The 24,924-nt window shown below is 40.4% G+C and overlaps 1 protein-coding gene across 1 annotated transcript in view; it reads right to left on the reverse strand.

The window, feature by feature from the left end:
- DYNC2H1 (dynein cytoplasmic 2 heavy chain 1) overlaps positions 1-24,924 on the reverse strand; it is a 224,903-nt gene that overhangs the window by 142,690 nt on the left and 57,289 nt on the right. Inside the window, exons 40-53 of the mRNA XM_038761670.1 lie at positions 22,048-22,177; positions 20,605-20,760; positions 19,377-19,636; positions 18,022-18,268; positions 15,137-15,288; positions 12,658-12,802; positions 9,791-9,893; positions 8,290-8,457; positions 7,875-8,005; positions 5,990-6,238; positions 4,326-4,434; positions 3,310-3,423; positions 2,234-2,376; positions 782-848 (exon numbers count right to left, since the gene is read on the reverse strand). Coding sequence (XP_038617598.1) covers positions 782-848; positions 2,234-2,376; positions 3,310-3,423; positions 4,326-4,434; positions 5,990-6,238; positions 7,875-8,005; positions 8,290-8,457; positions 9,791-9,893; positions 12,658-12,802; positions 15,137-15,288; positions 18,022-18,268; positions 19,377-19,636; positions 20,605-20,760; positions 22,048-22,177 — 2,174 coding nt within the window. The remainder of the gene's footprint in view (positions 1-781; positions 849-2,233; positions 2,377-3,309; positions 3,424-4,325; positions 4,435-5,989; positions 6,239-7,874; positions 8,006-8,289; positions 8,458-9,790; positions 9,894-12,657; positions 12,803-15,136; positions 15,289-18,021; positions 18,269-19,376; positions 19,637-20,604; positions 20,761-22,047; positions 22,178-24,924) is intronic.

Raw genomic sequence — 24,924 nt, forward strand, 5'->3', positions numbered from 1 at the left:
ACATAAGATACTCAACTTATGTTGCCAACTTGTACTTCCCAAGCGCTTAGTACAGTGCTCTGCACACAGTAAGCGCTCAATAAATACGATTGATGATGATGAACTTCAGAATTGTGTAGGGAGCACTAGCAAATGTTTTTCTTCCTTTCAACTTCACCCACATAGGATGTGTCTACATTACCCAGCAAAAGATAGGGCTAAGTGATTTTAAGATAAGTTTAAGCAGTGTAGACAGGCAATCTGGATCACCCAAGGTCCGCATTTAAACTTGTGTTTCTGTCAACAAGTTGGTTACCTAGCCCGTTTTACTGAATGACTGCTTAATGGTTTTGTCCATATAAAGGGTCAGAGGTGGGGCGGGGGGTGGGGGGGAAGAAATTATGAGTCCTTTAAATTGTTATAAGATTCTACTCATCATAGAAAAGTATGACAATCCGGAAATAGGCTAGTAAGAGGACAGCCAAAGACTGAATCTCAAACAGTTATTGATAAACTCTGCAGGATTTCAGATGGCATTCCAATGTTGGAAACTGGTGGATGGATTTCTCCAATTTAATCAAATGTTCATCATCGGGTTTCTAATGTCTCTTATGCATTACTTTGCTTTAAAAATTTGGTTGTGATAACAGTCTGAATGGCAGAATAGATTATTTTAACTGTTCAACAGATAAAACTGCAAAACATCAAATATACAAAAAAGGGCATGTGTCATGTTTAATGCCATTCTGTGAAGCAAATTCTGTGAAGCCCAAGAATCATATCAATTTTGTAAAATACTTACCATGGGATTTTTTTGTTTTTTCTTTGTTTCTTCTATCAGTTCTCTCATTGAATAGCATTTCAGGTATCTAAAATATGTCAAAAGTAAATGTAAAAATACAGGCAAGAGTTAAAACAAAGTCTAACCTTATAATAAGGTTATAATTATAACACTTTTAATCATATCAACTATTGGTACACCTTTTAGACTGTGAGCCCACTGTTGGGTAGGGACTGTCTCTATATGTTGCCAATTTGTACTTCCCAAGCGCTTAGTACAGTGCTCTGCACATGGTAAGCGCTCAATAAATACGATTGATGATGATGATGTCTTTGAAACCTTAAGCTTTCTTTATGAGTTTTTCTGGGATGAAGGAAAGTGAATCGACCATTCAATTCCAAAAATGATTCTCTACAAAAGACCTTGACAAGACACACCTAATAACTACCTATAATGAAAGAAAAAAGACTAGATCTAAAGTTAGATTGTTCTAAAAACCCAAAGCAGTAACAAATCATTTGATTGTATATGGCTATGACAAATGCTATCTTAGTAATCATCCAATTGAGTACTTGGTCCCTGCCAGTGGCAAAAAAAGACGAAAAAAAAAAAGCAAAAAAAAAAAATCTGCTGGCATATGCAAGCCATAGAAAACTGAAGAAAGGAGGTATGTTTTACAGAGCATCAAACCAGTGATGACAAGGCATACATCAAGAAAGTGTTTAATTTCTTCCAATAAACATGTGCTTATGAGTCAAACCATCTCAACTGCTTAATTGTTAAAGACGTATGATTGTCCAAGAGAGGCTGGAGGAGTAAATTATCGTTTGTTGAATTCACTCCTCCTCCAGCCCCAAATCAGTTATGTACCTTCCCATAATTTATTTATATTAATGAGTCCTCCCCCTCTAGACTGTAAGCTCATTGTGGGCAGAGAATGTGCCTACTGACTCTGTTATACTGTACTCTCCCAAGTGTTTTGCACAATGCTCTGCATACACAAAGGGCTCAATAAATACAACTGAATGACTGATGCCGAGCGCTTGGTTTAAGAATACGCATCAATAGCCAATAAAGACTTCAATCAATGGTACTTACTGAGTGCTTACCGTGCTGTGTGCAGAACATTGTCTAAGCGCTTAAGCACTCTGGGTTATTAGAGGAATCAAAATATTAGGGGTGATTTGGATGCCCTGAAATTGACTGCTGTGACTTTATTGGGACGCTCCAAAAGAGAGGTGGTTTTTTTTTTAAATAGAAGGGATTGAAGGAAATGCCTCAGATTTTTTACGATGCCAGAAGGATAAGAGCTTGAGTTCCAGTATTCCGAGAAGGTGTGCAAAATAGCCTGATAGCCACCTAGCAAATGGACGCCTCTTAGTCAATATCTATTTGGACTCATGTCCTCCTACTGTAGGCCCACCCCCAAACCCTTGGCCGCCAACCTAAGCTAGTCCCATATGCCAAACTTACTTTTTTCATGCTGCTGTCGGACCAACTTTCCATCCACAGGACCTGGCATTTCTTATGGAAGGCTGGATTACTTTCGCAATTGATGGTGAAGTTTATGTTGGCAGAATCCATAATCAAGACGATGTGCAAGTTCTGTTGGATCCCTGAAGCATTTATTTTTCAAAATGCAAACGACAACTATTTCAGACTCTCCAGCACTACAGCTAAAGGACTTTCTTTCTATGAGCTTTTTATAACGTACAGGAAAAAAAAAACCTTTTGAATAACAGGGAAAACTTAAACACCATGTAATTCACTGCTTACACTTATAAATAAGAATATTGGGAAATGCTTACATTGACCATTTAATGTAATACTTACGATAAACCAGGTATTGTGCAGTAAAAGTGAACAATCTAAAAGACCAGCATCATGCCTTTCAGAATTTACATTTTAGCAGGATGAGATGTGCATATGCCTTATTTGGGAAGGAATGTCAGAAATGCTGTATGTTTAGAAAAGTTGGTCCAATTGTATTTTCCACTAAATCAGAGTCATTTAGGAGACAGTCCAATTAATTAGCAGAAGATGGATAAACTCTCTGTTCTTCATCAAAGCTGATTACTTTGGCTGGATTTCAGGTGAACTGTGAAGGAGCTGAGGCTGGTAGTTTTGATGATGTGGAGGTTTGAGATTGTTTTAGTCAAACAGAGACCCATGGAAAAATGGACAGAGAAAGGGTGGGAGAAGGCAAGAAAATAAATGAGAGAAAAGGAACTTTACATGCTTGGCTAAGGGAGCAGGATCCAAAAGGAGAAGGGGAAAGAAAAAAAGAGAATTTTGAAACCTAATGAACGATGCATGAATTTTATGAGCGTCTCTGTCGGGTTAAAGTTCCTAACATGATAGCTTTTGAAAATATCTACGCAATTTCTGATTAAAAGCTACCCAAAACAGCAAGAACTACCAATTGTCAAATGGCCCCTAAATGCAAAACATTTGAAAATATCGTAAAACAGTTAATCCCTTTAATAGCTAAATACAGTTTACGCTATTTATAAGCTACAGGGCTTTAATTCCAAATCCACATCACTTACTGTATGTGAAGTAATTCAGGACAGGTCCAGTAAAGCCATCCTGTGAAGCCTGATCTTTTAGAGGAGAGAGCAGTGGTTCCAATTCTTCTAGCGTGTACAGCCCAGGAACTTCACCTGAAAATAGAATGGGTGTTTTGAAATTATCAAGACTTTACTTTGATCAGGTCCTTTCTGAACAACAGACTGCAAACATTTGCTTGAAAGAGAAATAACTGAGCAAGACAGGCATTTTGGAAAAGACACCGCAATGTTGAAATGACTATGCCGCTAATCTCCTCACCGTACCTTGTTCTCACCTGTCCCGCCATCGACCCCGGGCCCACATCATCCCCCGGGCCTGGAATGCCCTCCCTCTGCCCATCCGCCAAGCTAGCTCTCTTCCTCCCTTCAAGGCCCTGCTGAGAGCTCACCTCCTCCAGGAGGCCTTCCCAGAGTGAGCCCCTTCCTTCCTCTCCCCCTCATCCCCCTCTCCATGCCCCCCTTCTTACCTCCTTCCCTTCCCCACAGCACCTGTATATATGTATATGTTTGTACATATTCATTACTCTATTTATTTATTTATTTATTTATTTATTTTACTTGTACATATCTATCCTATTTATTTTATTTTGTTAGTATGTTTGGTTTTGTTCTCTGTTTCCCCCTTTTAGACTGTGAGCCCACTGCTGGGTAGGGACTGTCTCTATATGTTGCCAATTTGTACTTCCCAAGCGCTTAGTACAGTGCTCTGCACATAGTAAGCGCTCAATAAATACGATTGATGATGATGGTGATGATGACTACCTCCATACCACCCCTTCTCTAAATTAAAGGTTCTTAGAGTGTCGTATCTGAGGATCACAGGTGAGTCCAGGGTGGTAGACTGCCGTTTTGGATGCCGTGGCATATGAGCACCCAGTGAGGAAGTATGTCTGGTCTGGATAAGTGCAAGGATAACCGAGAAGGCTATGTTCATAAAACGCCAGAGATGCTCAGTCCCCAGGCCCGTGCTCCAACTCCTAGGCCACACTGCTTACCTGATGCCAAAAGGCTGTTGACCATCTCCAAGAAGGCGGGGTGAACAAACTGATAGTCCTCAAGAAGCAAGACTACCTGCTGTGCTTCGATGCCAGCAAGATGCAGCACCTGCCAAGTACAGTAGCCATTTTAGATTTAAGGGTGATAAAGTGGCTCTGGTAATTGTATCAACTTAATATGTATTTTCTAACTTTGCAAGTTTTCCAAATCTGAATTTTTAGAATTATAAAATTGACCATTAAATGTCTGACACGTAAGACCTCACTCCACGTAAAAAGTGACTGTTAAAATTGAGGTTTAGCTAGGCTTGAATTTTAAAACTAGGGAGAATCTTTTTTTTTTTTAAATGACAGACTTTAGTGTGTACAAATAGCTCCAAACTATAGTGTTAGGAATAGTCCATAGTTAACTAACATAATCGATAACTTTATTTTTGCTGAACATGGAAGCTACTTTGGGGCAGGGAACATGACCACCAACTATGTTGCTTTGTACTCTCCCATCTGCTGAGTACAGTGCTCTGCACATAGTAAGGGCTCTATCAATAATAATAATAATAATAATAATAGTATTGGTTAAAAATTTACTATGTGCCAGGAACTGTTCTAAATGCTGGGGTAGATACAAGACAGTCGGGTTGGACACCGTCCCTGTCCCACATAAGGAACTGTTCTAAATGCTGGGGTAGATACAAGACAGTTGGGTCGGACACCGTCCCTGTCCCACATAAGGCTCACAGTCTTAATCCCCATTTTACTGATGAAGGAACTGAGGCCCAGAGAAGTTAAGTGACTTCCCCAAGGTCACACAGCAGATAAGTGGCGGTACAGGAATTAGAACACATGACCTTCTGATGCCCAGGCCCATGCTCTACCCACTAGGTCATGTTGAAAATGTGTGAAAATAAAGTATCAAGCTAAAGCAGCTTTCATAACACAAATGGAAAAAAAAAAGTAGAGAAGTATAGACGCTGCAATTCCTTCCACATGTTGGGTCAAACTGGCCTTAATAGTAATCGTGGCATTTGTTAAGCACCGACCATGGGTCAAGCACTGTTCTAAGCGCTGGGGTAGATACAAGCTAATCAGGTTGGACACAGTCCCTGTCCCACGTGGGGCTCACAGTCCTAATTCCCATTTTCCAAATGAGGTAACAAAGGCATAGAGAAGGGGGGGATGGGAAGGAGGAGAGGAAAAAGGGGGTTCAGTCTGGGAAGGCCTCATGGAGGAGGTGAGCTCTCAGTAGGGCTTTGAAGTGAGGAAGAGAGCTAGTTTGGCGGATGTGTGGAGGGAGGGCATTCCAGGCCAGGGGAAGGACGTGGGTTGGGGGTTGATGGTGGGATGGGTGAGAACAAGGCCCAGTGAGGAGGTTAGCGGCAGAGGAGCGGAGGGTGTAGGCTGTGCTGGAGAAGGAGAGAAAGGAGGTGAGGTGGGAGGGGGCGAGGTGATGGACAGCCTTGAAGCCAAGAGTAAGGAGTTTTTGCTGGATTCGTAGGTTGACAGGCAACCACTGGAGATTTTTGAGGAAGGGAGTGACATGCCCAGGGCATGTTCTGCCTCAGAAGATTTCAAACTTTACTGGAAAAGGCAAAAACCAAGATTCTGTACATATTCCAGTTTTAATCTCATAAAGCAAAAACACTGTAACACTTCGAGTAACTTACATGTTTAAGATCATTTTTGAATTGCTTCAGCTCATACCCTCTAGAGATCTTGGGGGAAAGAAGAACAGCTCCGTGCATGTGACTGACTAAAGAAGTGATAATCCGCCGGCCCACACCACTTCGCCCTGCTAACAGAAGGGACCCTCCGGGAAAACTCAGCACTCGATCTATCCTAGACATGTACTCCAAGACTTCTTGGAAAAGTAAAATATCTAAATCCTGATTATCTCGTCCATAATGAATAATGCCCTAGGAAAAAAAAAAAGAAGAAAGGATTTTGGGTTATTCCGTCATCAAGGTGATCTAAAATCCAAATCCCTGCCTATGGACACTATGGTTGAAAGTAACAAATGGCAACGTTAAGGTCTCATTAAACTGTACATGCTTTCAGAATGAAAAGACAACAGTAATTCATTCATTCATTCAATCATATTTATTGAGCGCTTACTGTGTGCACTGAACTAATTTGGATCCTTTTCCTACCATAAGCTGGATGCTAAATTTCCCAAATCAAATGAAGTCTGTATAATGTTCACCAAAGTGCATTTTGAAGGGACGTGTGAAATGCCTCCTGTTTGGAGCTAGAAGTGGTTTGGGTAAAATGCCAACTGTCAGAAGCTGAAGAGCAAATGGTTACCCAGAGTCTACAATGAGTCTAAGCTGTGGAAATTCCCAAAATCCCAAACCTGGGAAACTTTGGAAGACTTTGGGAGTTTAGGTGAGGGACACAGATACCCTCAGAAGTGGTCTGTGCTGGACCTGAAGCATTCCCAAGACCTTGTATATTTCTAGAGCGTCTGAAAGGGATTTGAAGAGGATGGACAGATCAGAACTCCATCCACAATCCTTAAAACATATGAAATCCTCAGAATTACCTAGACTATCAATGGCCCTGTTAAATCGTATTTATTGAGCGCTTACTGTGTGCAGAGCACTGTACTAAGCGCTTGGAAAGCACAGCAGCCCAACAAATGACTTCAAACCTAACTCCATCATCCTCTTCTCTCATCTCTCCCCATTAGCTGGATTCTGAACGTCAACCTGAGCTTCAATCAGAACTTTTGAAGATGCCTGGAAAAAATAATCAGAGGTAATTTAGCAGGTTGGCTTATTGAAAATTTTGAAAGTCCACCTCACTGTGACTGGGAGAGGTAGAATTCTTCTCTTTAACCCTTTAAGAGTAAAAGTAAAGATAGAATCCTTCTTTTTAAGGGCAGTTTGTCGAGCCCATTGATTTGGAATTGGTCTAGGAAGTAGGAGTTAATAATGATTATGGTACCTGTTATGAGCCTACTATGTGCCAGGCACTGTACTAAGGGATATGGTAGTTGCACATTTAGGCAAATTGGGGTCAGGGAAAATTTACTCATAGTTATTCAGAGAAGGCTCCATTGAGGAGATGAGATATCAGAACCCACATGAAAGTGAAGGGAGAGAGATGACCTGGACTGGGATGGGAATGACATTCAGAGTAGAGATTGGAGGTGGCGATGAGATGAGCAAGCACTTAGTACAGTGCTTTGCACACAGTAAAACGCTCAAAAGATAAGATTAATAATAATAATCAAGCACGGAAATTAAAGGAGTAAAAGGGGTGGTCACAGAATGTGTCTGTTATATTGTCATATTGCACTCTCCCAAACACTTAATACAGCATTCTGCAGAGTAAGCGCTCAATAAATACCACTGACTGCCTCGGCTAGGGTGAAGGACAACTAAAAGGCATCCTTGTAAAAACCTACAAAGCACTGAAAATGTGTCTCATATAATCTCCCATATCCCTGTGCAGTCAGAGGGCATTCGGTACATGGATGACGACAGCCAATGAAGACAATAATGACGGAGATGATGAAATTCTAGATCAAATTCCCAATTCTTGACATACCTTTTTAATAACTTCCTTTAGATCTGCTGAGTTCAGTTTTCCAAGTGGTTTTCCGTGATGGGGTAATGGCTGCCCAGGTGCTACTGCTGCTCTGGTCTTATGCTGAGCTCCCCACGTTACATAGAAACTATCTATGGTAATACAGAACACAAAAAGGAATTAATTAGCAAGTATATTATCAAATATTATCCTTTCAGTCTCCAAGGGCAGGAAGTTTTAACACACTGTTTTTCTGAACTTACGAAAATCTTTGGGATTATTCAAAGGTTATGAGCATGAAATCTGCAAAAGTTTTTGTTAATTTATTGAGAACCTATTATGTGCAGAGGACTATATTAAGCTGCTCAAGCCTTTAGAGACAAGTGCTAAAATTTAGCAACCGTTCACATATGTCCATACCTTTAATTCCTCTTACCTGCCATATTTTCCAATATATCCGAACCCCAGTCACCCTGAAAGACTGAGGTCAAAATATTATCGAATACACGGAGTTCCTTTACTCCCACAATTTTGTCCCGGAATAGACGCCGAGCTTCGTAGGCTACAATCTCCAACACATAATCTAAGGAATGGTTTGGTGACCCTACAGCAAGTAACAGACACGTTTTAGTACTGCAGGATAAAAACAGAAATGGCTTCCAATTATTCTATTGCAACATAAAACAAATGAAAAAAAAGAGATAAAAGGACTACATACCCAACATGGCCGCATCAGAGAGATGCAAGAAAGAACAAACGATTTATTAAAATTTTACACTAGTAAGTGTGACATGCAATATTAAATTAGCCTATTACCCCAGGTAGGACAACATTTTGGGATGTCATAAGCCCATTACATGACAATAATTATGGCATTTATCAAAAGTTTACTATGTAACAAGCACTGAGGTACCTAACAAAATAATCCTATATCAGATGGGCTCCTGAAGAGCCTTTTGAATCAGTGATGCTCTGCTTGGGTGAATATTTCATGTCTGTCACTACTCGACTACATCTGTAGCAGGGAGGGTGCTTACTCTAGACTTTAGGCTTGTTGTGGTCAGGGAACATGCCTGCCAATTCTGTTATATTATGCTCTCCAAAGTGCTTAGTACAGTGCTCTACACAGAGTAATAACAATAATAATTATGGTATTTGTTAAGTACTTACTATGTGCCAAGCACTGTTCTAAGCTCTGGGGTAGATACAAGGTAATCAGGTTGTCCCACTTAAGGCTCACAGTAGTAATCCACATTTTACAGATGAGGTCTACTTCTCATAATAAGCACTCAGTTAACAGGATCGATTGATTACTATAAAAATGAGTTCATGAATTTGGGAAATTTATTTACTCCCCAGCTTTCCATATAATAATGGCATTTATTAAGTGTTTACTATGTGCAAAGCAGTGTTCTAAGCGCTGAATATATATCCTCACATGAGACTCACAGCTTTCCATATATATCCCCACATGAGACTCACAGTCTTAATCCCCATTTTACGGATGAGGTACATATATGTACCTCATCCGTAAAATGGGGATTAAGACTGTGAGTCTCATGTGGGGGTATATATATCTATCTATATATATATACCTGATCACTTTGTGACCTCCCGAGCACTTAGAACAGTGCTTTGCACATAGTAAGTGCTAAATAAATGCATCATATATATATATATATATATGTGTATATATACATATATATATATATATATATATATATATATATATATATATATATATATATATACCTTACAACTTTGGAAAATGCTTCATTTTTGAACTGCTTTAACGCGAAAAAGATTGCTCATATGGGAAATAATGTAAAAAAAAAAGTTTCTTATTTCACTGACCTACTTAGAAAGACAGTGTATCACAGATATTTAGGTAGTCTTAAAAAATGTATATTATTCAAACTGTTGAAAGAGCAACTCACCTCCTGTTAAATCGTATCTGAATAAGCCAAGAACCCACTGAGTAAGAATGCAAGGAGTAAAGAGGTAGTGACTATAGTCGTCAACTGTAAATTTTGCTCGAACCTGAAAAAGGAAATTGTCACTCAAAACGTGCATCAATGTGAGCGTGAGTCTTGCTAATTACCGCTAGCACCCACAGTATATCTGGTCACGGGTTAGCATCACTATCACCATGATACCAAACTTGTATTTGTGGCAAGCGAGGCCAAAACCCTCCCGGTTCAGGACGAAGACAGCCACTCTATCATGCTTCCCCTCCCATCCAGGGGTAACGTATATCACTATCAGCTTGTCATTGCCTCGAGTGACTTCTCATTGCTTCCCTCTCTTCTCTAATAACAAGAAGGATTAATATTTGTGGCATATACTACACTTACTAGATGTCTTACTAGAGACACATTCATCTAGCAAGCACTGTACTAAGCACTGGGATACATTCCCCATTGTACATGGGGCTCATAGTTTAAGTGGAAGGGAGAACAGACGTTAAATCTCCAATTTTACAGACGAGGAAACTCCGGCAGAGGGAAGTGACACACCCAAGGTCACAGAGCAGGCAAGTGGTAGAGCTGGGATTAGAACCCAAGTCCTCTGACTCCAGGTCTGTGGTCTTTATACTATGCCACACTGCTTTTCCATCCAGTGTGGAGGTGTACTTTCACACCACTATCTCATCCTCCTTCACGCTGGAGGTCATAATATCAATCTCCCTCAGGAATTAAGATTGGCATCGATCCCAAGATGGCATTCCCAGCTCCAGCACTTGTCTGTTGTGTGGCCTTGGGCCAGTCAGTTCACTTCACTGTGCCTCAGTTACCTCATCTGTAAAATGGGGATGAAGACTGTGAGTACCATGGGGAACAAGGACGGTGTGCAACTCGATTTGCTTGTATCCACCCCAGTGCTTAGTTCGGGACTGCCACATAGTAAGCGCTTAACAAATACCTTATTTGTTATTTCAAGTTAGTTCAAGTTACGTTTGAACTGTTTGTTCAATCCTAAGGTTTGTGAATAAATATGAAAACAGAGGACCAAAACAGCAACATTCTATTTCTCATTTCCTGTGTTCTGTCCTTAAGTTGTTCTTTTCCCCCCCAACATGTAAGTTGTTCTCCTTATTCATAAGCAGCACTCTAGCTACTATTCTTCACAAACAAGTTATTATATTTTCTATTAAGGAACAATTAATTCACCCCCCAAAAAATAATAAAATAGAGTTTATATTTAGATTTGAATTAGGTTTTGGGTTTTATATATCCAAATCCCTGGTCATATACTGGAAAAAAGGACCTGCTGGTTAAATACGGTCTAGTATAACAGGACTCAGTGCAGAGTGTAATCGATTGTACGTAGCCTTGGAGTGGGATCAAAGATCTATTTCCATTTCTGTCTATCGTGATGTCACGTGTGACCTTGGTCAAGTCACTTTCTGAACCTGTTTCCCCATTTCACCACTAAAAAGGAATTTTAAAAAGAAAAAATAAAAAAGCATAAAACTGCAGCCTGCTCTGAAATTAACCCACGTAAACATTAGTATTACATGGTCAGATATAAAGTATAACTACACAGTGCTATATAGGAAACACAACTCCATGTAGACACTTTGTGGAGTCTTGGGGTTTAGTAAATAAGGTTTCAGAACTGCATGCCTAAATTGCAAAAGAAATGAGAAAGGGACGTGCCAAAGAGGCCAAAATATTTAGTTTGACCTTGGGAAAAGTCCAAATTGCATAATTCCTCAGTCTTCAATTTCGGAAAAAGCCCACATTAAAAGAAAGCTCACTTTACTGTAATACGACCTTGATAAGTGCTTCATACAGGCATATAACTATTTCTTCCCCAACACTGTTCGCTGTTCTAGCCAGGAAGAAGTGTATTGTTTGAATCAATCAACCCCTGGATGCTTAGTGCGTGCAAAGCACTGTACTAAGCACTTGGGAGACTACAGAAGGCTTGGCAGACATGATCCCCACTCTCAAAGAGCTTACAATCTAGTGAGAAGAACATTCCTTTAACTCTCTAACAGGTATTCAATTCAAATCATGAAGGAAAAACATGTTATCAAAGAAATACATCTACAGAGGGTTATTCTATTTGGGAACTCTTTGAGTCAACCTTCAAAAAGATCATAAGATAAAGAAATAGAATTGTTAAGGGCAAAACAGGAAGCCTGAGGCCAAGCAATATACGCAGAGTTTTGACCAAAATTAAATTGGCTGCCCAAGCCTTTGAAGAATGGGGAATCCTGCTGCCTTGGAGCCACAGTTCTCCAAAAGAGAGTATCTGGGGACCGTCTCTATATGTTGCCAACTTGTACTTCCCAAGTGCTTAGTACAGTGCTCTGCACACAGTAAGTGCTCAATAAATATGAATGAATGAATGAATGGGAAAGTTATAGGGATTCGTGTTATTTTGAAAGCTCATCTATGGGATTAATTTATACATTTCAGAGTTCAATTTTGGAGAAAAATCTTGTACAAAAATGTCAAGACAAGCAAGCCATGATTCAGAACATCTCCAGTTCACTCTTCATTCTGATTGGGCAGGGGTATGGGGGAAATAAGCGCTGCTTGTTAGCACTACCGGACTCACTTAAAAATAAACATAAAGCCAGGCAGCTGTAGCAAACTCAAAAGCTATTGCTGTGTTGCGATCAATCCATTCTAATTAGGAGACCAAAATGGAGTATTTATTTATGGATACTTGGAGAACATTTACATTTTGACCAATATGCCACCAAATGTTAATGTATAAAACCAGTGATTCGGAGGTATTTTTACACATTAATACTACTGAACCAACGGAAAAAGGAATTCAAAATTCCTACCTGTTCGTACACTTGCACCATGGATCCTGCTAACTGATGAATCTTAGATATGGAACCCCAGAGAGAGTGATCTTTTAGATTTTTGTGAAGCACGGGTTCAAGATACGCTCCATAAATAGTCTGCAGTTGCTCTCTTTCTGGATAACTAAAGATGACACATTAAAAGCAAGGCAATCAACCCATCAGTGTGATATTTGGGGGTAATTTTTTTTTACAGACATCTAATCCAACAATCGGCGAATAGCACTTATTGAACACATGCTGTGTGCAGACCATAGCACTAAGCACTTGGGAGAGTACAAAGAGAATTAGTAGACCCTCAAGGAGCTAGTGGGGGAGAGACAGGCTAAAATCACAGACACAAAAAAGAAGCAAAAGGGGATACGAATGTGAATTGGTACTAGTAATAAGTTATGTAAAATATACAGGTAAGGACTGTGGAAGGTTGAAAGGGAGCTGAGGAGGTGAGTGTAAGGGCTTAGGTAGCTCACGCCCGATTTCGGTTTGGTCGGCAGAGTAGTTAGGAAGATCTTAGGAGGTGATGGATGAAGGGGAGGGAGCTGGGAACACTGGGAAGTTTCAGGAGGACTTACAGGTCTGGAATAACTGATGGGGGTAATGGATATGGGAGTCCATATCCTCCCAGGATATGGGAGGAGAAATAGCATTGCTGAGCAGAAAAGAGGGCAGTTACAACAGGTTAGGATGAATCGGAAGTGGCTAAAGTCAGCCTGGTTTCTGAATTTCTGTCAACAGTGCCCTACGGTAGGAGGTGAAGGGCAGAGAAAGCATATTGTGAAGGTGATCAGAGGTTGGGGGACAGTGATGTGAGATGGACGGAGGGCTGAGGGTGGAAGGGGGTCTGTGGAGTTGAGAAACAAGAGGAAGCTGGAGGTCATCAGGCCCATCCACATCCCTAAGGATCAGGAGAGGGGAAAAAGGAAGTTTTTAAAGGTATCAAAATTGCTGAGGAAACTGGAGGCGGCACTGGGAGGTGGTAGAAGACTTCAAATGGTAAAATAGTGGGTGATAGAGGCAGAAGGTGAAGATGGGAGAGCGCGTGAGGGAGCACAAGTAGCATAGAGGAGCAAGAAGTAGTTTGACTCCTGCCCCTTTCCCACTAAATCTGGGGGAATGGTAGAAGGTGAAGGTCATCTCTGGACTGTAAGCTCATTGTGGGCAGGGAATGGGTCTGTTATATTGTTATAGTGTGCTAGTACAGGGCTGTGCACACAGTTAAGGGCTCAATAAATACGGATGACTTACAGTTGGGAGAAGGTGTCATCTGGAATGAGCTCGGTCTGGGTGACGGCATGGAAGGGAAGCGACTGAGCTACAGAGACATCAAGGATGAAGAGGAAATTGACCTCAATGGAGTGGTGGTTCCGCAAGCTACATTTTGCCAGGCAAGTGGGTTGTGGGAGTGGGAAAGGGGTCCTCTCAAGAGATGGGAGTGAGACAACATGGTGTTAATGGAAATGGGTGGTGTATTCAAGAGTCCTGAAATCTTCAAGATCATCAGAGAAGCGGCATGTCCTAGTGGAAGGTCATGGGCCTGAGAGTCCGAAGGACCTGGTTCTAATGCCGGCTCTGCCTCGTGTCTGCTGTGTGACCCTAGACAAGTCATTTCATTTCTCTAGGCTTCAGTTACCTCATCTGTAATATGGGAGTTAGGGCTGTAAGCCCCATGTGGGACAGGGATTTTGTCCAACCTGTATCTACCTCAGTGCTTAGAACAGTGCTTGACACATAGTAAGCGCTTAACAAATACCATTATTATCATCATCATCAGAGTACCAAAACTGATTCATTTTTGCAACATTTGCCATCTTCTATTCGGTTTTAACACAGAATTTTGGTCAAAACTGGAGACATCTTTAATATTACTAAAGTAGCACACTGAAGCCAAACTACATAATTTAAAGTTTCATAATTTTAAAGGGCAAACTAATTTTGTTATGGCCACAAATACATTTACTTCCCATGAACCTATATTGCAGAACTAGGCCTTTGACATTTCTAGTGCTGGGAAAAAGTAATGTGAGCAGGCTAGCAGAAGCGGCACTAAATTATATCTCAGGGTGGGCAATTTTCTGAATGCAAAAATTACTCTCTCCAACCCTAGAGCTCTGAATACAAGTTGTTTAGTAAAGAGAAAATAAAAAGAGGGCAAAATTGGTTATTTGATATGTGTGGTGTATTGCACTTTACATCTATGGCTTGGCTTCTCATATGAACAAAGAGAATCAAAGTGAGGAAAATCTCTCCCTCAAAGATAGGGAAAAAGAAAAGAAGACGGGCATCTTCCCTCACTAGATGTAAGCTCCCTGAAGGCAAGAATTGTATCTACTCACTCACTCCACTGTACTTTCCCAAGTGCTGACAGTACGTGTTAAATAAATTCCAGTGATTACTTGACCCTCATACCTTCCTCCCACACTTTTGTATACACACAGATAGGAATAACATAGATACTTACTCAACCGCACAAAGACGAACAACAGAAGTAAATCTAGTGGTGAGTTTATGCCTTCCCAGGGTTCCTCCAGCTGACATGGAAGCCACAACTTGGATATTTTCCAAACCAACCCATTCTAGATTTTCATCGTAAAATCCTTGATATGTTAGCACCTTTATCAAAACACAGCAAAGTAACAGAGAAAAGCAGCGTGGTTTAGTGGAAAGAGCATGGGCTTGAGGGTCAGAGGACATGGGTTCAATCCCTGCTCTACCCCTTGTCTGCTGCGTGACCTTGGGCAAGCCACTTAACTTCTCTGGGCCTCAGATACCTCATCTGGAAAATGGGGATTAAGACTGTAAACCCCATGTGGGACAATCTGATTACCTTGTATCTACCCCAGAACTTAGAACAGTGCTTGGCACATAATAAGCGCATAACAAATACCATTATTATTATTATTATTTTGTCTTAAGGGATCGTGTCTACTAACTTTGCCCTCCCAAATGCTTAGTTTACTAACTCCTCTGCTCAGGTAAGCTGTTAACAAATACTGCTGATTGATAAAATATACCCCATAAAAGTATATATTTGATCATATGCTTCTAAACTACATAAAGTCATCCTAAAAAGTACTTCTTCATCACTAGTTTACTTAGACTTTAAATTCTTACTTTGCCTGAAGTTACTCAGATTTATTTAGATTACCTTAACTACATATCTGAAATCCCACAGAATTTTCTTTAAGAAGGAAAAAAAACATAATATACTTTGGGACTGATATGAAAGTCATCCAGAATTACTTCCTCTAATCCTATTTAGAGGGTTCTCTCACCAATCTCTGTTTTAAGTACCATTGCTTAATCTTCTGTACACCATTTTAAGCACCACATAGTAAGCGCTTAACAAATATCATCATTATTATTAGAGAAGCAGCGTGGCTTAGTGGCAAGAGCCTGGGCTTGGGAGTCAGAGGTCATGGGTTCTAATCCCAGCTCTGCCATTTATCAGCCGTGTGACTTGGGAAGTCACTTAACTTCTCTGGGCCTCAGTTACCTCATCTGTAAAATGGGAATTACGACTGTGAGCCCCACGTGGGACAACCTGATTACCTTGTATTTCCCCCAGCACTAAGAACAGTACTTGGCACATAGTAAGTGCTTAACAAACATCATCATCATCACTTATTTGTTGTGTGACCTTGGGAAAGTCATTTCTCTGTTTCAGTTCATTCATTCATTCAATCATATTTATTGAGCACTTATTGTGTGCAGAGCACTGTACTAAGCACTTGGGAAGTACAAGTTGGCAACACATAGAGACGGTCCCTACCCAACAACGGGCTCACAGTCTCATCTGCAATACTAGTATTAAGATAATGAGCTCCCCAATTAGCTTGAACCTACCCCAGCATCTAGTACAGTGCCACACACGTAATAAGCGCTTGGCACATACCATAAAAGAAAAAAACCAGGGCAGAAACTAGTAGGAACATGGCTGCTTCTACTTCTCACCACTCCACCAACGTACCTCGTTCTCGCCTGTCCCGCCGTCGACTCCCGGCCCACGTCCTCCCCCGGGCCTGGAATGTCCTCCCTCTGCCCATCCGCCAAGCTAGCTCTCTTCCTCCCTTCAAGGCCCTACTGAGAGCTCACCTCCTCCAGGAGGCCTTCCCAGACTGAGCCCCTTCCTTCCTCTCCCCCTCGTCCCCCTCTCCATCCCCTCATCTTACCTCCTTCCCTTCCCCACAGCACCTGTATATATGTATATATGTTTGTACATATTTATTACTCTGTTTATTGATTGATTGATTTTACTTGTACATATCTATTCTATTTTATTTTGTAGTATGTTTGGTTTTGTCTCCCCCTTTTAGACTGTGAGCTCACTGTTGGGTAGGGACTGTCTCTATATGTTGCCAATTTGTACTTCCCAAGCGCTTAGTACAGTGCTCTGCAGTAAGCGCTCAACAAATACGATTGATGATGAGTGAAGCTACTTGATGTATCTTGTATTGAGTTTTCTCTAAGATCAAAAGGATTTCTAGGGGAGAAAGATGCTTAGCCCATCAAAAACACCTTCTACAGACCCCAAAGTACCCTTAAGCAAAAGGCCATCTTGTCCAATTATACCCATCCCATTTCCTCTTCCACCAATGCTGATACAAGCAACTCTAGTTCAATGTCTTTACTGGCAACAATGAATTGACCATAAATAAGATCTGCCACCTGCACATCTGGTCTGTTTCTTTTGGTTGCAAATAAGGCGAGAGATAGCAGAGACATTCTCTGCCCACAAAAAACTTACAGTCTAGAGGATAATAACAGTAATAATAATAATAATAATTGGGATACTTAAGCCTTTACTATGTTTCAAGCACAGGAGTATATATGAGATAATCAGATTGGACAAGATCCCCATCCCACATGGGACTCACAGTCTAAGTAGGAGGGAGAACTGAAACTAAAGCACAGAGAAGTTAAGTGACTTGTCCAAGGTCACACAGAAGGAAACTGCTGATTCCCAGACCATGCTCTTTCAACTAAGCCATGCTGATTCTCAAGGGAATTCACTAAATAATCTCAGAAAATTGGAAGAGTTTAAACATTTTGTCCCTGGAAGTAATTAACTCCTGAAGAATAGGGGCCCGGTAGTTATTCTCAAATATCTTCATCCCATACTGCTCCAAGGTCCTTCACAAACCCGTCTCCTAGACTGTAAACCCGTTGTGGGCGGGGATTGTCTCTATTTCTGAATTGTTCTTTCCAAGCACTTAGTACAGTGCTCTGCACATAGTAAGCACTCAATAAATATGATTGAATGAGACCCCTATTTCTTGAATGACAAAATAACATGAAAAGTGATGTCTGAAATTGAAAAATAAAAACAAAAGTAAACATGCTCACCTGCTGGAGAAAGGCTACCAAAGTGCTCGTTCCCCATTTATCGAGCTTAGGCAGGTTGATATCTTTCAGATACAGAACGAGTCTTTCACAGTCTTTCGGCCTGTATACCCGACCGGTATTGGTGTTGATTACCATGCAAGTCTGACTCAGTTTCTGCAGGAGATGCCGAGAAGTGGTCTGGGCACTGCAGTGAATTGTGGCAATTTGGGTGGAACGGAGTTGGGAAAAGGCGTATCGAAGCAGCATTCTAGAAAGATAGCCAAGGTTTAAAAGTGTCAACGATTAAACATCTTCTAAATACCAAAATTAAAACCAGCTGTATTCTAGCAAATCCATCTACGTGGATTTGAGCGTGGCTCAGTGGAAAGGGAGTCAGAGGTCATGGGTTCTAATCCCGGTTCCGCCACATGTCTGCTATGTGACTTTGGGCAAGTCACTTAAATTCTCTGAGCCTCAGTTACCTCATCTGTAAAATGGGGATGAAGACTGTGAGCTCCACATGGGAAAACCTGATCACCTTGTATCCCCCCCAGCGCTTAGAACAGTGCTTCGCACATAGTAAGCGCTTAAATGCCATCATCATCATCATCATCTACTTGGGATGGCATCTGATAGGCACAGGATATGAGTCTTCTTTACATGGTCAACATTAAAAGCATCTACTGTGTATCTGTTTATAACAATCTAGGCCTCTTTTCATGTCTAGAATCTGAATGACCAACAGTGTTTGAATATTATTAAAGTCATTTGAAATAGAGAGCTTTATGAAACAAATGGTAATGTCTCCAATAAACCAGCAGCAAGTACCCTGTTATGTTTATTGCCGATAAACAGCATCCAAAGTCAGCAGTTGAAAAAAGAAAAATAGATTTCCAAAAGCTTAAGATGAGTAAAGAAAATGGTTGTTGATTTAGATAAATAGGTTATTAAATTTCAATAAAAACATATCTGGTTAAATTCACGGCTTCACTATTTAAAACCTCTACACGACCTAATTTTATATATTCATATACTAGTTTATGACAAATCCACATTTTTTCCAAAAAAAAACCTGTTTTTGTGCATTTATGAGGTAAAATTTCAATGCCTAAGTCACAGGGTACACACTGACATGGAGTTAGTAGCTAGAGAATAAAACCACTAGGAAGAAAAAGGAGTCTACATTTCTTCATCTCTGTACTACAGATTGTCCCCGGCAATTATGCCAAAGTATTATCCCTGAAATGTTTTGATCATTTTACCAAAAGAGCCATTGGAAGTATAGCAGCAGTTCTGAAATGCTGATGGAATAATGTAACTACTCAATTTAGGAATAAACCAACGGGGTATTTCAGTCTGAGTTTCTCTGCTCTTACCCTTTTCCACATCCTTCAGGTCCAATGAGAATAAATGGCTGCTGAGTGTCAGAGTGCAACCACGGTTTGAAATAATCTAGGCCTCTTTGCATGTCTGGAGTCTGAATGACGGGCAGGGTTTGAATATTATTAAAGTCGTCGGCAGTCAGATTTTCCGGCTTCTTCAGTTTATACGACGCCAGACGACCCGTATTTGAGTCATAGTACGTGTCCATTGGTTTATGGGGATCCGGTGGAGATTCTCGGGCCCAGCTAAAAATCTGTTAAGAAAAGGGTTCGAAGTGATTTGTGTTCTTTGGGATCGAATCCTAACAAATGGTGACCCCAATTCCCCACCTGCACTAAAAGACACAAAGGCAAGATAGATGTGCAGAAGTTGTTGTCGTTAGGGATTTATAAATGGGAAGGAAAAGAATTTACATCCCCCAAGTCTTCATACGAACATGCTCACCCACTCCCTCTAGACTCTAAGCTCGTTGTGGGGAGGGAGTGTGTCTGTATGTTAGTATACTGTACTCTCCCAAAGCACTTAGTACAGTGCTCTGCACACAATAAGCACTCAATAAATACAACTGACTGAGAAGCAGCATGGCACAGTGCCTGGGAGTCAGAAGGTCACGGGTTCTAATCCTGGTTCTGCCACCTGTCAGCTGTGTGACCCTGTGCAAGTCACTTCACTTCTTTGGGCCTCAGTTTCATCATCTGTAAAATAGGGATAAAGACTGTCCAACCCGATTTGCTTGAATCCACCCCAGCGCTTAGTACATAGTAAGTGCTTTAAAAATACCATGGTAATAGTATTTAATTGATAATAATTATAATTATTATTACTCCCAGGTACCTCCGATGTCAACAGTGCTGTTTAAGGGCAAGGCCCAAAAAGCAGCAGAGAAACTGTGGGAATTGGGGTTCTCTCAGTCCCAACCTTCTCAGTGTCCACATTCAGAAAGTATAAACCCTTCAGTCCCAGACAAGGGGTAGCCTCAGATCCCCCAAAGCAGATACAGAAATAAACAGGAAGTATTTTCCCCACTCTTATTTCTCTGGCAAATAATTTCAAGCGATCATGAAAACACACGAATCCCAAGCTTTTTTCTACAAGAGAGAAACCTGTAACAGTCAATTTTCAGATATTCACCTGGATGTGGGAGGTTCTGAAGTGAAATGAATTGCAGAACAAATTCAACCTCTCTTTTATAAAAAAAGATTTGGTAAAAGCCTCTATTACCTCTCTTGTGAGTTCTAATCGTGATTTCATGTTGAGGTTTCCACCAAGTCCTCTTATTAAACTGATTATAAATTGATCTCGATTTCTGGACCCATGGAGATGAGACAACCCATTCATCACCGTTCCGACTAGACTTGTTTCTACCACATAGTCATTCTGGAGAGCGATCATTATAGCAAAAACAAAAGATGGAGAGTAGCCATTAAATAGGATATAACCTGTTGGTGAAAGGCTTCCAAGTTATTCTTTCCAAATTCTTAAATCTTTCCAAAACCAGGCACAGAATTGATCTTTCCATCCCACTTCCAGAGTACTGAATTATATTCCTTTGAAAAACAATCTTTTTTTTAGATTTTAAACCAGCCACAAGAAAAGAACAAGTTAAAATCCGCCCCCACTTCCAACTGTGTGCTGGTTAACCACCATGGAAACCAAGTGTGGATGGCTACCATTGAGAACACAGGAATATACAGAACATATATAGAGAATACATAGCATTGGGTTAATCTGTTTCCTATCTTTAGGCGTTCATTATGTCCACTTCCACCTCCCCACAACTAACAGAGGTCAGAGAGAAAGTACCTACCCTAGTGGATATAGTACGGGCCTGAGAGTCAGAAGGACCTGGGTTCTAATCCTGGCTCTGTCCCTGGCCTGCTGTGTGACCTTGGTCAAGTCACAACTTCTCTGTGCCTCAGTTGCCTCACCTGTAAACCTCATCTGCAAAATGGGGATTGAGATTGGGAGCCTTATGAGGGTCAGGGAATGTGTCCAACTCAATTATCTTGTAACTACCCCAGAGCTTAGAACAGTACCTAGAACACTGTAAGTGCTTAAATACCATTATGATTATTATTATTATTATTATTATTATTACCACCTGATTGGGAAAGGTCCAGTTGAAGAGGTCCCAGGAATCTACTTCACCATTAATGGTGCTTAGGATGAATAATTTTTTGACAATCTGCTTAATTAATAAGGCTTATTTCAGGATTGTTTCTCCTTAGACATTACCGTGTCACATAAACGGGTACATCTGACCATATAATGCTGATCATTTCAGTGTAATTTCCTCTCAGACATAACTGCATCACATAAACTGATCCACCTGCCTATCTAATGCCTATCATTTGAGTATAATTTCCTCAGACACAAACACACCACATAAACTAGTAATAAGCACCATGCCGGCAATTGGCTTAAATGTATCCTACAAAAACGCCTGTAAAAACCAAATTAGATTAATTGTGTACAGAGGTTTCTCGTAAAGAGCTAAGAAAGATTTAGGAAATGCTAATTGAAATAAGAAAGCTGTTTCTATACATGATAGGGCTTCCAAACAAAAACAGTGAGGGATATGGATAGGTTATGAGACTGTTCATTCATTTAAAAAATATAACTGTGACAAATTACATCAGATCATAACAGACAAGTACTACTGACCTGCTTTAAAACCCACTGTAAAGCCTTTTCAAAATAATCTCCAATCCAGTTTTCAAGATCATCTCTATAGTTTTCAGGCTGGTTTCTCAACCAGGATTTTATTAATGAATTAAGATCAGTCTCTTCATCACTAGAAAAAATATATTTCCGGTTAATACGGACATCACCAAATAGATCCTTAGAGTGGACAACTGCCAAGCTATTAATCTTTCTAAAATGATCGCTATTTTTCTTCTCTTTTACTTTTCCAAAGGCTTAGAATGGTGTGTTTCATTCAGTGGGCACTCAATATAAACCTTACTACTACTGTTACTGCCTCCTGCTCCAATACTCAAGATTACTCTACCTACATGCTCTAATATTAAAGATCACTCTATATCAATTGTAACTACAGATATGGGATTTTTAAAAAACTATCTTTTTCATATATTCCATCACTAAAGCAATTAGAAGTTATGGGAATCAGTGGAGCTTTGGGCTTAATGGTTTTTTTTTTGTTCCCTCAATTGAAGAAACAGAGATCTTATATCAAATGGGTCTGGAGATCTTGTAAAATATTAAAAGATGGAAAGATAAGTATGTTCACTTGTGTGCTGCATGACCTTGGGCAAGTCACTTAACTTCTTTCTGCCTCAGTTTCCTCATCTGTAAAATGGGAAATCAGGACCTCTTCTTCCTCTACCTTAGACTTTGAGCCCCTGCGGGGACAGTGTCTGATCTGATTGTACTGTATCTATCCCAGTGCTTAATACGGTGCTTCACACATAGTAAGGGTTTACAAAATACCATAATTATTATTATTTCCTGCATCCTGGAGTGGATAAGAGATATACAAATGCCTAGGCATAGTCCAACAAACTAATATTTATTTGGCCTACAGGACAAATTTCTTTCTACCACTTCTAGCGAGGAAAAAACAATCAGAAGCTGTTCCAACTTAAAAAATGGATGCTTTTCATTCAGATTGGATATGATCAACTTAAGCAGCCTTGAACATAAGTTCCATTCTCCCATCCTTGAATACTGCAACTTAGGAAAAGCAGCATCTTTTACACCACTTGGAGAACTTTAACATCTAAGTGGCATACAAGCACTATAACGAAGGCACTAAATGGCCCCTGAATAGTTTAAAAGAGTTACTGTGATCCTAAAATGCCCAAATTACTACCAGTAGGTAGCTTAACGCACCAGGCAAACAGGCATAGGCTAAAGTCCACAGGTAACAAAGACTTTAAATACACATTATCAAAACTGGAATTCATTACTTAGCCAACAAGCAATTATTATGTGTTTGCAGTATCCAGCAATGTCAAAAATTGTGCTCTTCTAAATCAAATAATAATTACCGAATTAGCTGAGATAGCAAATAGCCTTACGGAGGGAACCTTAATATAGTAAGAGGAAGCAAAAATCACTGCGGTAACTTTTGATTTCTTGTTATGGCGAACACTTTGTGCAAGATTTAATAACATCCTGAGAACAAGATTTCTTGTGTACGTTTGTTTGCTTATTTTTAACATTCACCTAGAAACGATATTGTCATTTCAACTAGACAGATAACATACCTTCCAAATTTGCTAGCGCTGTACTTGATTAAGCCTTAGGGTTACCTAGGTCCTTAGAAAACTGGTGATTTCAACTACATCCTTTACAATAACATTTATCCCCACCAAAAATGTGCAGTGCATTGAATAATGAAGAGGATAAGAAGGATGTGAATCAACGTGATTCCAGGCACCCAGTTCCCAGGCCTTTAAAAAGAAAATTTAGTCTCCTAAAATGGCCCAGGTTTCTCTATGGAAAGTAGCATGGCCTAGTGGAAGGCCTGGAGTCAGAAGGACCTCTGCCATTTTTTTGCTGGGTGATCTTGGGGCAAAGCACTTGGCTTCTCTGTGCCTCAGTTAATCTCATCTGAAAATGGGGATTAAGTAGTTCTTCTCCCTCCTACATAGACTGTGAGTCCTATGTGGGACAGGGAGTGTGTCTCAGCCGATTATGCTGTATCTACCCCAGTGCTTGGCACCTAGTAAGTGCTTAACAAGTACTGCAACTATTATTTACATATGTCAATATTCACAGAGGAAAATACAAAATCCCAAACAGGGCTCAAGGAGTATAAATTTTCTCAGGTCACAGTGAGAAACAACAATTGCCAATTGCAGGGTGGCCTAGTGACAAGAGCACAGGCTTGGGAGTCAGAGGTCATGGGTTCCAATCCAGATTCTGCCACTTGTCTGTTGTGTGACCTTGGGCAAGTCACAGCTTCTCTGTGCCTCAGTTACCTCATCTGTAAAATGGGGATTAAGACTGCGGGACAATCTGATTACCTTGTATCTACCCCAGTGCTTGGAACAGTGCTTGGCACATAGTAAATGCTTAACAAATACCACTATCGGGCTTGGGAGTCAGAGGTTGTGGGTTCTACTCCCAGCTCCACCGCTTGTCAGCTGTGTGACTCTGGGCAAATCACTTCACTGTGCCTCAGTTACCTCATCTGTAAAATGGGGATTAAGACTGTGAGCCCCATGTGGGACAACCTGATCACATTGTATTCACACATAGTAAGCGCTTAACAATTGCCATCATTATTATCAATCTAGCTATCCTGGATAATTATCAATGTTTCATTGACAAAGCTTTTTCTTGCACCACATTCCTACTCCCACCCTGCCTTTCATCATGATAATCTACAGGAAGGGGAGGGGAAGTCTTAAAAAATGAAAGTTTAGGCATTAAATTTACCAACCCTTCTTGGTAATAGCTGGAAAATACATAAAAAAATCCTAATTAGGAGAAAAATTTAGTAATGCAGGGTCAAAGGGGGAGGGCGTGGAAGAAGAGAAAAATATTTGAATGATTTCATTTTGGTTTGTTTGG

This window comes from Tachyglossus aculeatus, chromosome 20 (assembly GCF_015852505.1).
Source record: "Tachyglossus aculeatus isolate mTacAcu1 chromosome 20, mTacAcu1.pri, whole genome shotgun sequence".
NCBI classification, from domain to species: domain Eukaryota; kingdom Metazoa; phylum Chordata; class Mammalia; order Monotremata; family Tachyglossidae; genus Tachyglossus; species Tachyglossus aculeatus.